The 16,121-nt window shown below is 44.9% G+C and overlaps 2 protein-coding genes across 2 annotated transcripts in view; both read left to right on the forward strand.

The window, feature by feature from the left end:
• The window catches only part of aopep (aminopeptidase O (putative)), a 132,446-nt gene that overhangs the window by 49,790 nt on the left and 66,535 nt on the right, over nt 1–16,121 (forward strand). The window contains exons 9-13 of the mRNA XM_080738633.1: nt 5,348–5,450; nt 5,738–5,845; nt 6,852–6,895; nt 10,320–10,380; nt 15,903–15,965. Of these exons, the coding sequence (XP_080594759.1) occupies nt 5,348–5,450; nt 5,738–5,845; nt 6,852–6,895; nt 10,320–10,380; nt 15,903–15,965 (379 nt within the window). The remainder of the gene's footprint in view (nt 1–5,347; nt 5,451–5,737; nt 5,846–6,851; nt 6,896–10,319; nt 10,381–15,902; nt 15,966–16,121) is intronic.
• LOC308294947 (kelch domain-containing protein 3-like) lies at nt 2,517–3,605 on the forward strand (the record flags this gene model as incomplete). The annotated part of the gene is made up of 2 exons (XM_080737884.1): nt 2,517–3,353; nt 3,597–3,605. 2 exons carry the CDS (start codon nt 2,517–2,519, stop codon nt 3,603–3,605), a joined length of 846 nt encoding a protein of 281 aa, XP_080594010.1.

Genomic DNA, 16,121 nt, shown 5'->3' on the forward strand with positions numbered 1-16,121 from the left:
GAGAGGGGGGGAAGAGGGGGGGGGTTCAGGCGCCTGGTGTATCGACTGCAGGGGGCTGATCCTTGAAGGCCCCCGTATTGGCACACTGAGTTAATCTGCTCTGCCTGATCAATACCAGCTAACTGAGACTATCATCGCACACATCGGCACCCTGTTTGTTTGCCCTTTATTGCCTCTTCTGTACTGTATGCATGTTCATTTCCTCGTGCATGGGTGAAGATGTGGGATTTGTGTTTGAATGCATGTGTTTTTTTTTCTCGCACTGGCTGAAAGCCAGGGAGCAACATAGAGGCATCTGAAGTGACGTCGGTACTGAGCACTTTTGTAGGACCTTTTGATGAATTCTATATATTTTAAACATCCAACTATTCATTTAGAGCAGGGATGCCCACACTTTTGTGACTTGAGAGCTACTTTTAAAATGACCAGCTCAACATGATCTACCTTCCCAAAAAACAATTTATCTTAAGGGTGCTTTGGAATAGAGGCACTGGCGTTACATGTAAGACACAGAAGAAACACACTTAAATAGTAGGGAAAACAGTAGAAAGGGGAAAGTAAGGGGAAAAGGTTCTTTGTATTGCTACGGACTCTTGAAAACAAATCATTGCATTTGGGATTTTCTTACTTGAGAAGCCATGAAGGGAGCTGAGAGGCCCTTCTTGTACTTAATTCAAGTGAGAGATACACAAAAAAAGGGGGTTTGTGATTTTAGTTTATATTTAAATGTTTTAGAGGCAAGTCATGTGGTCTACCTGCACAGCCTTTGTGATCTACTGGTAGATCACAATCTACCTTTTGGGCAGCCCTGATTTAGAGAATGTCTGTCTGCGTGTTCTCTCCTCCGCGCCATCGGTGCCCATACCCTAGGTGGAGTTTGCATGTTCCGTCTCCATAGGGTAGGTCGGTACCCTCACAAAAAGGATCTGGTTGGAATAACGTGTTTCTTCCATGCGCTACGTCCAACCGGGGAAACTCCCACAGTCATCATCATTTATGTGTAACTTAAGTGAGTGCCTGTACAGAGTTCAGACCCAGGTGATGGCAACAATAAGGGCAATTGGGTACAGATCACCATCCATAGCTCAGGGTGAAGTTAGTGGGACAAAGTTTGTCTAACTGCTTGGAACAACATGCAAATAAGCATCAGTTCTTATTATGGCACGTCATTTGAACTTGTCATAGTGACTGATAAGGATGTTTGCTACAGCCTAACAATTGAATCCCTAGTACCGATAAAATCTAGCCAAATGCACCCAATAGTGCAGAGTGCTTGCCATTGTGTGTGTATAAGAATAAGACAACTTATGCCTGTTTTGTATGTTTTGTATGTGAGAGACTGAGCGATGCATACCTTTCTCTTAGTGCGTGCGTGCGTGCGTGCGTGCGTGTAAGTACGTTCAGGCATATGTAAGCATAATTTGTGAGTCATGTGCTGTAAAGTCAGAGCGTATCGCTGTGAAGTCATATAAACACCATAGTGTGGTATGCCATTATAAATCTGAAGTGTGTGTGTGTGTGTGTGTGTGTGTGTGTGTGTGTGTCACAGGTGACATCACAGTGATGTCAGATACTCAGAGCAGGGATCTCCATTTATGGGCATAATCAGGTGACATCACAGTGATCTCAGATACTCAGAGCAGGGATCTCCATATATGGGCATAAAAGGGATCCTGTTAGGGATCTCCATATATGGGCATAAAAGGGATTGTATCCCAGATCATGCCCTGTTAGGAGAACCACACTAACAGAATCCATATACTGTATGGCCAAGACAGATGGCGCGAGGTTGCTTTTTGTCCTAAGGCGTCTTACTGGTATCAATTAAGGCATATATACGGCTGCATATGGGTATTTATCACCTGTCCGATCTTTAATTCTCTATATTGGACACGGATCTCTAGTTTAATTAAACAAATAATGGTGTTTAATTAACTCATTTAGTGCCTATCCCGAACATGTTCGGGATATTTTCAGTCCAATACAATTTTTTTTTTATTAATTGACTTACCCTGAGCTGCTTGTATAGTCGTGGGTGGTCCTGGCTCGTCCTACGCTAGCCAGCTAGCCATTTTACATGGTCCGACGATATATTCCATTAAAAATGGTTTAAAATACATTTTTGAGACCCCCAATGTTCACCAAATGTTCAGCGCCGCTTCCGGAACGTAGTCCAGTGTGCTTCGGGATATTTAATGAAATGAATAAAATGATCCGAGGCCTTCTGAAGCCTGGGCCTAAATTTAAAATCCAGTGGTCCAAATCCTGGGGAAGCCATGCCGGCCGTGAGCCGCGAACGTAGCCGCGAATCGCCGCCGAATCCAATGAAAAACCACATCTTTGGAGGCCCATATCTCTGGATTGTGTGGATCATGGCGCAATAATGACATCATAGATTACTGATCTCACGAGACTGGCATCCAATATAAATGGTGGCGCACATTATACAACTCCATTCGTTTACAGAGGGAAACATTAAGGATCTGTTCTTACTCGGAGTCTTGCAGGTTTGTCAGATGTTGCACTGGACGGTGAATTTGAGAGAAAAAACAAAATATGGTTTCCAGGCTGCAGTGGCTGTGGGGAACAAGCTGTACTCATTTGGATGTTACCCTTTTGAACCTCTAAATTATCACATCAACGTGTACCTCTTCAACACAGTGTCTCTGAGATGGAGGACGTTGCCCCCAGTGGCGACTAGAAGAGGAGAACGTCCCTTTGAAGTTCCCTGCATGCGCCAGGACCACACTGCTGTGCTGGTAGAGGATACCATCTACATGTGGGGAGGTTGCACTAAAACATGTTACTGCAAAGTGCTTTATGCATTTGATGTCGACACCCACGGATGGTTCAAACCCAGGGTTTCTGGGACTGTTCCAGAGGGGAGGTACGACCACTCAGCCTGTGTCTTGGAGAAGGTCATGTTTATCCATGGAGGATCGACCCAGCGGCCTGGATGGACCAATGACACATACAAGTTGGACACGACCACAATGATCTGGACTTTGATTAACACCAGAGGCACTACAGCACCTGCTTCATCGCGTCACTCTGCCACCGTCATCGGGACAAAGATGTTTGTACTTGGGGGCTTTAACGGTAACATCATCAGAGTGTTTGACACAGAGACCAACTGCTGGCTGAACACGCCTGCTGCACAGCGTCTTCCAGAAGAACGCAAGAGTCATTCAGCCTTTGCCTACAATGGAGAGCTGTACATATTTGGTGGTGAGAACTATAGCTGGGCAGCCTTAAAAGATCTGTGGAAATTCAATCCTGAGACCTTCTCCTGGAAGGAGGTTAAGCCCAAGAGGGAAGGACCAGTGAGGATGATTGGTGGCTTCTGTTGCATGGTGGGAGATCGTATCATCGTCTTTAGAGGATGCAGTGGTGACCTGTTCATCTTAGACTTGAGTCCTTGTCTGAAGACGTTATGCAAGCTAGCAGTTATTCAGTACGATCTGGTGCAGTCAGAACTCCCACATGACATCAGGTGGGAACTGGCAGCCATGACGGATGGAACTCGAAGACTAAAATAAATATTTAAAAAAAAAGAAAAAGTGTCACACGCTCAGCGGAGCTCATATCTTCACCAGGAATGTTGACCAGTCAGTCGTCTACATATTTGGGAGCAAAAAATAACTTTGATTTAAGTGTTACAACTTTCAATAACACATAAATGTTTTGCAACTGACATGTTGACTATGGATTCCAACCCCCAGCCTTCAGGGTGGTGGGCAGCAACTTGGGCGCGTATCGATATTTCGAGGTCCCGTTGTTTCGAGGTCCCAGTAGTCCGAGGCTAACCTGCCGGCGCTGGTGAACACTAACCTGCCGACGCTGGTGAACGCTAACCTGCCGGCACTGGTGAACGCTATTCTGCCGCCGCTGGTGAACGCTAACCTGCCGACACCGGTGAACGCTAACATGCAGACGCTGGTGAACACTAACCTAGTGAATGCTAACCTCAAGCCTAATCCCTAACCCTAACCGGACTACTCTGGGACCTCGAAACAACTCGAATCACACTTGCAAATTAATTCCGTCCTGTACGAATTCCGTCCTTTATGGCAAGGTCGCTTTTCGCCCTTAAGGCATCTTACTGGTGTGTGTGTATATATGTAATGTATATATATATACAGTATATATATATATATATATATATATATATATATATATATATATATTAATATTACTGTGTGTGTGCTATATGTATATTGATTTATTGTGATTTGATAATACAGTACAGAAAACAGAGACACGTATCAGGAAACAAAACAAATGAAGTAGAAACAAAGGACGAATAAAAGAAACGCAGCATATTTAAATATAATAATGTATTAATGAATTACATGCCTTTAAAGTAAGCACTCATTGAGAGAAGGAATGCACACTTAGAAAATGTCTGCAATATATCATAAAATGTATTAAGTTATAATGTTATATCAAACTTTCTCCATATTATATCAGTCTTTTCAGTTAACTACTGTAGATCTTAAACTGAGGCACAGCATGCGACTTCTAGAGCCTTACTTTCTTTATTATTACCATTCCATAATTACATGGCTATGATTTAAAGGACAGCAGTCCAGAGTGAGAAATATGTCCTTTTGATTGATACAATTTAGATTAAGGCAATGGATAGGAAATATTAGAATATTCATTATTCACTTTCTTAATTAATTCAAATATTTTGTGAGCATTAACATAGACAATCTTTAGCATTCGCCCTGACTACTGGACGAATGTTGAATGCACCAACACCAGCTGGCTTGTGCTTATACGCCATGGGCTTAAAGAACTGAATATAGCCATGAATCACACACTTGACTTCAACACAGCACACTACATAGCCTACAGTGCTGTACACATTGGCAGCAAGGATCACACTGCAAACTCCACAGAGCAAAGTAAAAGGGCACTACAGAATTAAATACAGACAAGCGCATTAGTTAAGCACAGCAATCCAAATGGAGCATTTAGCCCTTCTCCTTAATGTCAGCCAAAGTACAAAGGATATACGGAAATATTGTGGCATGGTTGTGTATGATCTACAAAAGGCATTCAACGCTGAGTCGACCGATGCAAAGATTTGTCTCCATGTATCCTGTCTAGTGTCTACCCTTGTTGCACCATAATGATGTAATGACAGTCTTTATTACAGTACATCCTTTCCCCTCACTGCCCTGTGCCTTTCATACTCGCACTCAATCCCAAAACATTGTCATCACATGCCCCAGACAGACGCAGGGGGGGAGGGCATGCATCCTGGCAGAGATTCTTTGGTCTCTCTAACTATCTCTGTATTTGATTTGCTGTCTGTCTATTATTGCCCTTCTATCTGTAGACCCAACATGGAAAACACGGGCCAGGTGAGTGAGTCTGGCTCCTCCATGGTTAAACATGCCCTGAACCCTGACAAGACATTCATGCAAGTCCACTATCTCAAGGTAAGATATAGCCCTGCTTGGCAGGAGGATTGAAGGGTGGGAAGGGAGTGAAAGAATGAACAAGAAGAAAGGAAGGAACATTATACTTTATTTTATGGGTGCACGAGGTAGGAATGATAGAGTAGCGAAGGGAATGAAGGGGCATATACAGTCATTTATAAATGCATTATTCAATGCGGGTCCTGCAGTGCCATTTTTTGTTTAGTTATGGATATGAATGTGCTCTAGAGTTCCACTTTATTGTCTTTGATGGATTTTGTTGTGTTCGTCTCTTGTGTTCCATCCAGGGATACTTCCTCCTCAGGTTCCTGGGCTCTCAAGTGGGAGAACAGCAATTCATGGACTTCTTCCGACTTTTTGTGAAGAAGTATCATGGGCAACTCATTCTGTCTCAGGTAAAGCCTTTTTGTATAAACGTAACCTGTACTGTATGTAACCTATATTTGGGGGCGGCATAGCTGAATGGTTAGGGAGCCCGCCTGGGGAACCAGAGCCCCTGTTTGTCCCAGGTTCGATTCCAGGCCAGGGTAGCAATGTCGATGTGTGTCCCTGAGCAAGACTCTTAACCCCAAATTGCTCACGCGCTCCTTGTGGGCAGCAAATCAGCTGGGTTGGGCTGAAAATACTGAATTTCCCTCGTGGGAGGAAATAGGTAGATATTATTATGTTTTGCCTGATTAACTGACCATATTTGCACAGGAAAGGGTTTTCCCACCCCCAGAGTATGAAGCAAGTATAAGATGTCAGGCATGTTAATATCGTCAATTGAACTTGATTGTGATCTTTTTCATGCTCAGACACTTTAAGAACCATTGATAAAGATTATGGACCATTCTTATTTGATGTTTTATCGATCACTGTTAACCCTGCTATTTTCATGAACATGTTGAAGGAATGAAACGTTAATTTGAATGTAACAGTGCTTCAATGGTTCAAAGAACTCCAAACGCATTTCAGATTGATGACCGTAGCTCGGCCCAGCCACATATGTTTATCCTCCCGAGGCCGTGTGGCTGAGTGATCACACCTGGCCGTGTGTGTGTGTGTGTGTGTGTGTGTGTGTGTGTGTGTGTGTGTGTGTGTGTGTGTGTGTGTGTGTGTGTGTGTGTGTGTGTGTGTGTGTGTGTGTGTGTGTGTGTGTGTGTGCGTGTGCCCGTGCACATTTCAGTGCCCGTGTGTGATTCGTCCCACCTGGCTTCTGCTTCTACAGTGGCAAGCTGGGCTCTCTCACTAAGTAATGAATGTTTCATAAACACACTTTGAGGTCATGCTGGTGACCCTAGAACAAGCAGGCCTCTCTATTTCTTTTGTACCTCTTGCTTTATCCCCTCACACTCTCTCCCGCTCAAGGTCCCTCCATTTTCTAAACCAGTGCTATTTTGTTGTCATTTTCTTTCACAGGATTTCTTGAGAATGCTGCTGGCTACATTTCCTGACATGGGAAGGTATGGAACTGACCATCAGTTAAGTTTTAGAGTTCATCCAATAGATTAGGGGTGCAACAGTCGATTTTGATTGATTTAAGTTTGGGAAACAGTACAGCAGTTCCGCGCATAAAATGTTATGACTGGTAGCCTGTTTTGTATCATGTTGTCAGTGAACTGTCTTGTCATTCATGTATTGTGTTGTGTGTTATGTGTTGTGATTTTGTTTCCTGATGACTGCTTGGTGCAAAAAGAATTTCCGCAAGGACAAATAAAGCCTCTATCTAGCAGTACAGGTTACAAAAGCTATGCTAAAAGGATACACACACACACACACACACACACACACACACACACACACACACACACACACACACACACACACACACACACACACACACACAGCAATACTAGATATATTTACAGAAAAGGGGGGGGGGGGCGAGGGGGAAGAGGATGACACTCCCACATGGTTAGGATTAGCTCGCTGAGGGAGTGTGTTTGACCCTCTGAGGCAAGATAGTAGGGATAAGATTACCTGAGTCCAATTATAATTTGAGTACAGGCATGTATTTAGGTCAGTTTTGGTGTGTTTGAGAATCATAGAATGCATTTTCTCCAATACAAGTGACCTACTCAGGACAACACCCAAAATACCCAAATAAGTGACCTCATCTTTTCTGGTGGTAATTGTCACCGACTCTCACCATAAAGCCTGGGGACTTTTTTTGGACCTAAAAATAATGAATTCTGTTTTTCCCAGGTGTAAAGACAGTTTGTTATTTGTTAAAGCCCAAGTGCAGATATTGCTGAGCTCAGTGCTAAGGGCTTGTTCGACCTGTAATTTGTTCCCTATCCGAGACCAGGATCGCTGAGTCATCCACGAACAGGAACAAATTGCAGTTACATGCTGATTTCATGTTGTACTTGAACGTATTTGTTTGATTAATCAAAAGAGTTAATTGATAGAATAATGGCTAAGAAGATAATCGATATAGGTGCAACCGTACAACAGATACATATTGCTCGCCCAGAGGCTGCACAGCAGTTAAGGTTCAGTAGTTACAGGTAAGAGTATGAAAAGGAAAAAAGTACTGTTGTGTACAGAAAAAACCCCAAAACAAAGCCAAAAAATAAGAAGCGTCAACATTACAAAGCAATGGTAAACAGAGGTAAAAACGAGAAAAATACGTTTCCATAGAAACAGTCAGTGCTTCATAAGTGTCTCACCGTTATCTCGTCATATAAAACAAATAATAGTACTTACTACTTATAATACTACTTATCAGTGCAATAATGATGACGCCACACTCTCAGTGCTCTTCAGTGGAGAGACTGGAGCTGGAGCTGGACTGAAGTGTCAAATCATATGAAAAGTGTGTTTTGGTGTGCGTATTGATTCTGTCTTGGCTCCGACTCTGACGTGCCCAACTTGGCCCTCGCTGTGGGAAGAGCCGTGAGTGAAAAGCTGCAGACACCAATCCTCTTAAGAGAGCAGTACGTCTCATCCACTCTCTCATTAATTGAAGTGTAAAAGGATAACTGCTCCGTCCTCCTCTCTCCGTCTCTCCCTCCCTGTCGCCTCCTCTGACGCGCTCTTCCTCCCTGATCATCATTCCACTCTCTTTCCTCCTGATTGCCTCATTAACCTCTCTCTCTCTCTCTCTGCCTGTCTCTAACTCTATTTGCCCTGGCTTCTCCCTCCTCCCCTCGCTCCCCGCCAGTGGAGGAAAGTACATTCACTTAAGTAATGTACTTAAGTACAATTTTGAGTTATTTGTACTTTACTTGAGTATGTCCAATTTCCAGTACTTTTACTTCTACTCCACTACTTCTCAGATCCGAATATTGTACTTTTACTCCATTACATTTATTTGAAAACTTTAGTTACTTGTTACTTTGCAGATATACATCATTATATTATAAAACATACATTAATCCACGTTAGCCCTATTTTATACCTAGGCTATTTGAAAATAGCCGATCCACAAGCTCACAACGCGTTGTGAGCTTGTAGATCTGCTATTCAAGATCTGTACATCTGCTATTCAAACATTTACAGTAGTACTTTTACTTTTGGTACTTTAAGTACATTTTGATGCCAATACTTTTGTACTTTTACTCAAGTAAATTTTGAATTCCAGACTTTTACTTGTATCAGAGTATTATTATATTGCAGTATTGATAGTTTTACTTAAGTAAAACATTTTAGTACTTTTTACATCACTGCTCGCTCCCCACCTCCCCTCGCCCTGCCCTTCCCTCTCCCACACGTTTTACTTTCTCCCTCCCTCCCTCCTGCTGTCGCTCTACCTTTCTCTCATCTCCCTGAAGCCCGCAGTGTGCTGCTACAGCCTAGCAGAGATTGATTGAATTAAACTGAGGGAGAGTCTGGAGAGTTAGGGACGGTCAATATTTGTGTCTCATGCCTCTTTCAGTAAACAACCCCCCGCTGCAAGAGGAAGGATTATGATGAGAATAGATGCACTGCTGAGGGTCAGAGCCTGTTTGTGTCTGCGTGTGCGTGCGCGCGTGCGTGCATACGTGCGTGCAAGGGTCATAGCCTGTGTGTGTGTGTGTGTGTGTGTGTGTGTGTGTGTGTGTGTGCGTGTGCGTGTGTGTGTGTGTGTGTGCGTTGCATTTGTGTGTGCACGTCAGTCAGACCAGAGAGATGCTTTCTTGTTAGGGCTGGGCAGGGGTCTGGGGACGCGCCCATCTGTGAGGAATAGGACGGAGGCACTATGTCTTCCCAGTGTGGGCTCCTCACAGGCAGGTGAGTAGTAACGTGTTTGCTTGGACCGCGCGGAGGTGGCGAAAGTCGGGGGGCTTAAGATTTACTATTCTGTACCCCAGTGTATGTAAGTCAGACGGCGCTGAGTCGGCTCATGCCATCTTCGCACCGCTCGGCGGCGCGGCAACTCGCTCGCTCGTTTGGCAGTGTCTCACGTGGCTCAAGGTCGCCTGAGGCGGCGCGCCTCCATCATGGTCAATGGAAGCAAGCGCTCCCGCCCAGACCTCATACATGATTCCAAATCAAGCAGTAGGTGTACGTGTTGCAAGGTGTTCATTGCCACAATGACGACACTGGGAGAAAAACTGAGATGAACTAAATGTCTAAAAAAAAAAGCCCACATTTATTTGCTCTCATGGAGGTGGTTTGTTATGCACGTTATGTTATTGCCTTTAGCATACACCTGTGCTAACATCCACTCCGGCTCCACCCCAGCTGCGTACACACACATACACACATCTCTGCACATCTGTCTGCCCATGTCTTTGTGTATATTAGTGAAGTGGGTGTGGCGCTCTTTTCCTCACAGGTGTTGGCCCCGGCGTCTAGACTGACAATACGTTCCCATCCCTGTGTTGTTTTATGAGATGTCTTTGGCACTGGCAGCTACGGTGATGACATAAACACTGCTAACATTGTACTGTTGTGTTACAGACTTGGCCTCACCCTCAGCGCTGTCTCTGCTCAGTGGCTGGATCAACCTGGAATTCCACAGGTACTGTGATAGTCTTTCTTTCTTTCTTTCTTTCTTTCTTTCTTTCTTTCTTTGCCACACACAGCTCCAGGTGAATGCATGAGGGTGTGGTCTCTGAGAGTGATGTGAAGGCGTGCTCTCATGGTGGAACAGTGTTTAGAAAACAAAACGTTAGTTTGCAAAGCAGAGGGATTAGAATATGACAGTCTGCGCATGTGACCTGGATGTGACCGCCGCTGCTTTGAGCTAGAAAGACCAAGGTCACAGATAGCAGGCTTGGAAGGCTATAACCACGCGCACACGCACATTCACACGCACGCACGCACGCACACACACACACACACACACACACACACACACACACACACACACACACACACACACACACACACACACACACACACACAAACCCACATCACTGATTTCCATTACACAATCAATCCACTTTAACGGCTTCTCCAATTCTCCATGGTAACCGATCTTAATTACCTACAGTGTGTGTGTGTGTGTGTGTGTGTGTGTGTGTGTGTGTGTGTGTGTGTGTGTGTGTGTGTGTGTGTGTGTGTGTGTGTGTGTGTGTGTGTGTGTGTGTGTGTGTGTGTGTGTGTGTGTGTGTGTGTGTGTGTGTGTGTGTGTGTGTGTGAGAGTGTAACTACAGTGAGTGTGCTAGTGTCTGGGAACCTTCACCTTCCAGAATACTCATGGTGATGTAACTGGAGTCCGTTCAGGGGCCTCTTCAGAGTGGGAGTGACAGCTTGGTGGAACTGCTGTTTCCTCGCGCCTGATTGGCCGACGGCTAGAGTGTTCCTGGAGAAGCTTTCTCCCCGTTTGATATGTCAATCACCGGCCTATAAGATCAGCTGGATCGATGGAAACCTTTTACACACCAAAGTGCTTATGCATTATGAACAGTATACGCTTAGCCGCTTACACATACAAACAAACACTTTGATATGTATTCTCTCTGTATCTCTTTCTCTCTCTCTCTCTCTCTCTCTCTCTCTCTCTCTCTCTCTCTCTCTTTCTTTCTTTCTTTCTTTCTTTCTTTCTTTCTTTCTTTCTTTCTTTCTTTCTTTCTTTCTTTCTTTCTTTCTTTCTTTCTTTCTTTCTTTCTTTCTTTCTTTCTTTCTTTCTTTCTTTCTTTCTTTTTTTCTTTCTTTCTTTCTTTCTTTCACCATCCATTGCTCTGACAGTACATTATACTCCCCCTGGAATCGGAGAAAGGCCGGAAACGGTTGTGGCGGCCTAATAATAAACAATGACATCCCTAGCTGATCCGTGGGGTTGGACTTGCGGAATGGGCAGGCCAGTTGTAGTGCCGGTCTATTTCCGACTCTTTTCTTGACTCCAGGGCTGGTATATGAGTAAGCACTAAGCAGGCCCCTCGGGAAGATGGATCTAGGTTGGTTGTGAATTCCCTTTAAATAAAGCCTGCCCTTGAGGCAGGGTCTGTGATCCTCTCCAGTAGCCTACAACCTCCCAGTCTGCTGTATCGACAGCAGGCTCTCATGTCATCAGCAGGGTTGCCATGTCCGCTTATTATAAGCCACTATGGGAGGCTTTCTTCCTAATGTTGTTTGAAACAGTGGTCCTCAAACATTTTCATGTCAAGGACCCCCCAAATTACAATGTATTTGTCCACGGACCTCCATCTGAAAATATGTTGTGCCAGGCACCTCGGCCCCGTACTATATTTGTGTTGTTAAAGTGCTTTAAAAATATTCCACATTTGTCACTTTTTTCAAGAATGTTTTTGAAAATAGCAGAGCAAGCTCACATTGCGTCTGATCACGACATGTTGCGAGCTTGTAGATTGGCTATTTTCAAATAGCCGATTTACTGTATGTATAGGTTTAGAGTGCTCATGTGGCCTAGTCACTTCTTTTGGGCTTGTTTAGTCAGGAACATTCACGTCAAAGTAGATTTAACCATTTATTGCATAAATGGAATACAGTTAATCTTGGCTTTAAAGGGCTCCGCGTTCTGAGATGTTCCCTGAATTGTGTGCTTGCTTTTTGAGCATGCTAAGCAAAACCAGGGAACGCAAAGCAATACGCCCCACAGGGATACAAATAGCAGAACAATAGCAATACATTGACATGTAACTTATTCAGTCAAAATCACAGTATTTGAGCTTATACATTGACATGTAACTTAGTCAGACAATCACAAGTATTTGATCTAGGCAAACTCATTGTGAAAGGTGGAGGCTGGGGTGGAGGAGGAGGCAGCTAGCAGCAAATGTTCAGAAGCTTCGGAAACCAAGCGTATGTAGAGAAAGCAAGCATTATGGCAGTCATGTGATGTAATGACCAGCAGATATGAGAATGAGGAATGAGAACAGAGCTGACTCACAGCTGACTACAGCTGGCCTGCATAAACTAACGCGTCTCTTCAATTTTCATAGACCTGGTTGCTTACCTCTATTGCAAAATCTGGCAACGCTGGTCATCAGGTATAAAAGGCTCTTGGTCTGGATGGTGTGTGGGATGGTGTGGGACATATGGTGGAGGTGCTGCCTGATGCCTCGTCAACTTCACGAAAAGCCACTTTTGTTTGTTTGCTTGTTTTACATGTTTTCTGACCATTTCCCACGATTATATCTCAAAATGGATAATTACTTAAATTGTTGGGATTAGAGGGAGCGAGTCCTTGTGTGCTGGCGTGCATGTGAGCGTGTGCGAGAGAGAGAGAGTGAGAGACAGACAGACAGACAGACAGACAGACAGACAGACAGACAGACAAGGAGAGCGATGGAGGAGGTTGGAGGGGGACAAAAGCCTTGCTATGCAGGGAACAGCAGTGGTGATCCAGGCAGTAAAAGAGTTATGTGTGGTATCCTGTTACACAATGCCACTTTACTGCCTCAATGAACGCTCCCCACATTCTCCCTACAGCCTACCCTATCACCTACACCTCCCTCTGGACGTCTCTCTCTACAGCCTACTCTACCTCTATGGACATATCTCTATCTTCAGCCTACTATCACCTACCGCTCTCTCTCCTCAGTCTACTCTGGCATACTGTGTTTGCAGTTTACAGTTTAAACTATGTCAATATGATAAGCAAGATACGTTAGTACATCAACAACAATGCAACAAATGCATAGGAATATCAATCTAGAGAAATAATAACATAGGTAGACCACACAACTAATCAGTAAAAAACTTTTCTAAAACCTAAAAAAGAATACAGTATGCATATGTACTGTATGCATAATATAGATATTTGATGTGACAATGTCTCTTTCTCTCTGTCTCTATCTCTTTTTTGGGGGTGCCTGCCCTGTATGCCTTTATTGATAGGACAGTAGACTGACAGGAAATGGGTAGAGAGATGGGGAGTGACATGCAGTAATGGCCGTACGATCGGGAATCGAACCGGCGACAGTCTGTCAGGTGTATGCGCCTGGACCAGTAGGCCAGCGGGCGCCCCCTCTTGTCTCTGTCTCTATCTCTTTCTTTCTTTCTCTCTCTTTCTCTCTTTCTTTCTTTCTTTCGCTCTTTCTCTCTTTCTTTCTTTGTACTTTTGTGTGCACCACATGTTGCATGCGTTTGTTATACAGTACATGCAAAAATAGCAAAGCCTACTGGTACTAGCGAAACTTATCTGGCTACGATAAAGCTAAAGTAACCGCTAAATCTGTGCACTGTATGTGCAGTACAAGTGAGTGTGTCGTGCGGGTGCAGGTTCTTTGTGTGTTTGAATAGGCTGTTAATGTAACTAAGATAAAAAAGTACCCAAATGGATCCTCAAGGGTCTAAGAGTTAAATGGAGGTTATTTACTGCGTGCACCTCTGGATAGGATATGACAGGACCTCCCCTGTGTGTGAGAGCGGCGTTGCATTACAAACAATGTGTTTCCACACACTCACACTCCTGCCTGTCTCCTGTCTACCTCCCCTCTCTCTCCCCCTCTCCTCTCCTTCATCTCACCATCACTCTCTTCCCCTCTTTTCTTCTTCCCTCTCACCCTCTCTCCCCCCTCATCTCCTTCATCCCCATCTTTCTCTTGCTCTCTCTCTGTCCCCATGTCTCTCTCCCTCTCAACCGCTCTCTCCCTCTCTCCCCTTCTCTCTCTCTCTGTTTGTTGTCTCCACCAGCCGAAGGCTGAGGGAGAGTATGTTTTCCCCTCCGTCCGTCCGTCCGTGCGTCCGTCCGTCCGTCCGTGCGTCCGTCCGTCCGTCCGTTTGTCCGTTACCAGCTAATCTCCGGCGCCGTTGGCCCGGTCGCTGCCAAACTGTGCACACACACTCCCTCGACACCAATTCAGAACCTCTGCCCCAAATATTTCACATGGGCCTGTTCTAGCGCCACCAGGAGGCCGACTTTTGCAAAACTAACTTTTGCCAGTACTCCTACAGATTTTGTCCAAAAATCACGTAAATCAGTAGACAGTATCTCTACAGTCATGTGATCGACATGGATGGCTTTCAAAGTTTGCAGGATTGGTCAGTTTTGAATAAAATGCCTGAAATCCTGAACGCAGTGTGCGATTTTGGTGAAATTGTGCATGCACATTCCCAATAGGCAGAGGAATAAATGCCACTTAAGAAAAATCAAATCAGCCTCATGGTGGCGCTATAACAGGCCGATTCATGTTTTCACCTATAACTCCACCGATTAGTGTCAAACTTTGTATGCGCACTCCTTAGAGGCCAAGGTAAAACCTTTTCCCTGCATTTTTTACATCAGCCTTTTATAGCGCCATCAGGAGGCCGACTTATGTAAAACACATTACATGCCTGACCTGGTGGAGACCTGTGCTCGGAAGAGCACTGCTTCTAGTTTCTCTCTCTCTCTCTCTCTCTGTCTGTCTCTCTCTCTCTCTTTCATTCCCTCATTCTCTTGTCATCACTTTGATGCGTGATTCACACTGGAGTGGTGGCTCCACTGAAAGCTTTAATAAAGTTAAGTGCTGAGTGTGTGTGTGTGTGTTTGGAGATGTGCACGCACGTGCGCGCGTTCGGCCGTGCGTGTGCATGTGCGTGCGTGCACATGGGGTGGATGTGCATAGGCAGGGTATTGTGTGTGTGTGCGTGCGCATGCTTGTGCGTGCGTGTGTGTACATAGGGAGTGGATTGTTAGCCACTGTCCTGTCTGTGTGTCACTGTGCTTGCCAATTAATGACGGGATTTTCATTTGTTTATTTCTTCACTCCCTACACTCCTCTGTTCTCTCTTGTCCTCCTCTCTCTCTCTCTCTCTCTCTCTCTCTCTCTTTCTTTCTTTCTCTCCCTCCCTCCCCCTCTCTCTCTCTCTCTCTCTCTCTCTCTTTCTTTCTCTCCCTCCCTCCCTCCCTCCTTTCTCTCTCTGTCTCTCTCTCTCACTCTCTCTCCTCCAGAGTCAAGTCGTGAGTTTCCGTCAGAGGAACAAGTGATCGTGCTCCCTCCCTCTTCTCTCCTCTCCTCCTCCTTCTCTCCTCCTCCCTTGCTCTCTTCCCTCCCTCTCCTTCCCGTGCTCTCTCTCTCTCTGTCTCTCTTCCAGTCTCTCTCTCTCCCTCCCTCAGGCTCACTAGATTCTCTCTTTTCTCTTTTCGTTCAGTGGCTGTGTGAAAGGAGTGCCGTGTGGTCACAAGCGCGGCTGGTAGACGAAGTCAAAGCAGAGGTAAGCTCTCTCTCTCACACTCCCTCTCTCTCACTGTCTCTGTGTGTTTGGGTGTCAGTGTCTGGGTCTCTGTCTGTCTTCTTGTCTCTCCTGGAACTGGGAATTCTGGGAAGCACTGGGACAACAGGGGCATTTTTATCAGACCTTTTTAACTGC

The sequence above is a fragment of the Nannobrachium achirus genome, assembly GCF_963921795.1.
Source record: "Nannobrachium achirus genome assembly, chromosome: 12".
Classification (NCBI taxonomy): Eukaryota; Metazoa; Chordata; class Actinopteri; order Myctophiformes; family Myctophidae; genus Nannobrachium; species Nannobrachium achirus.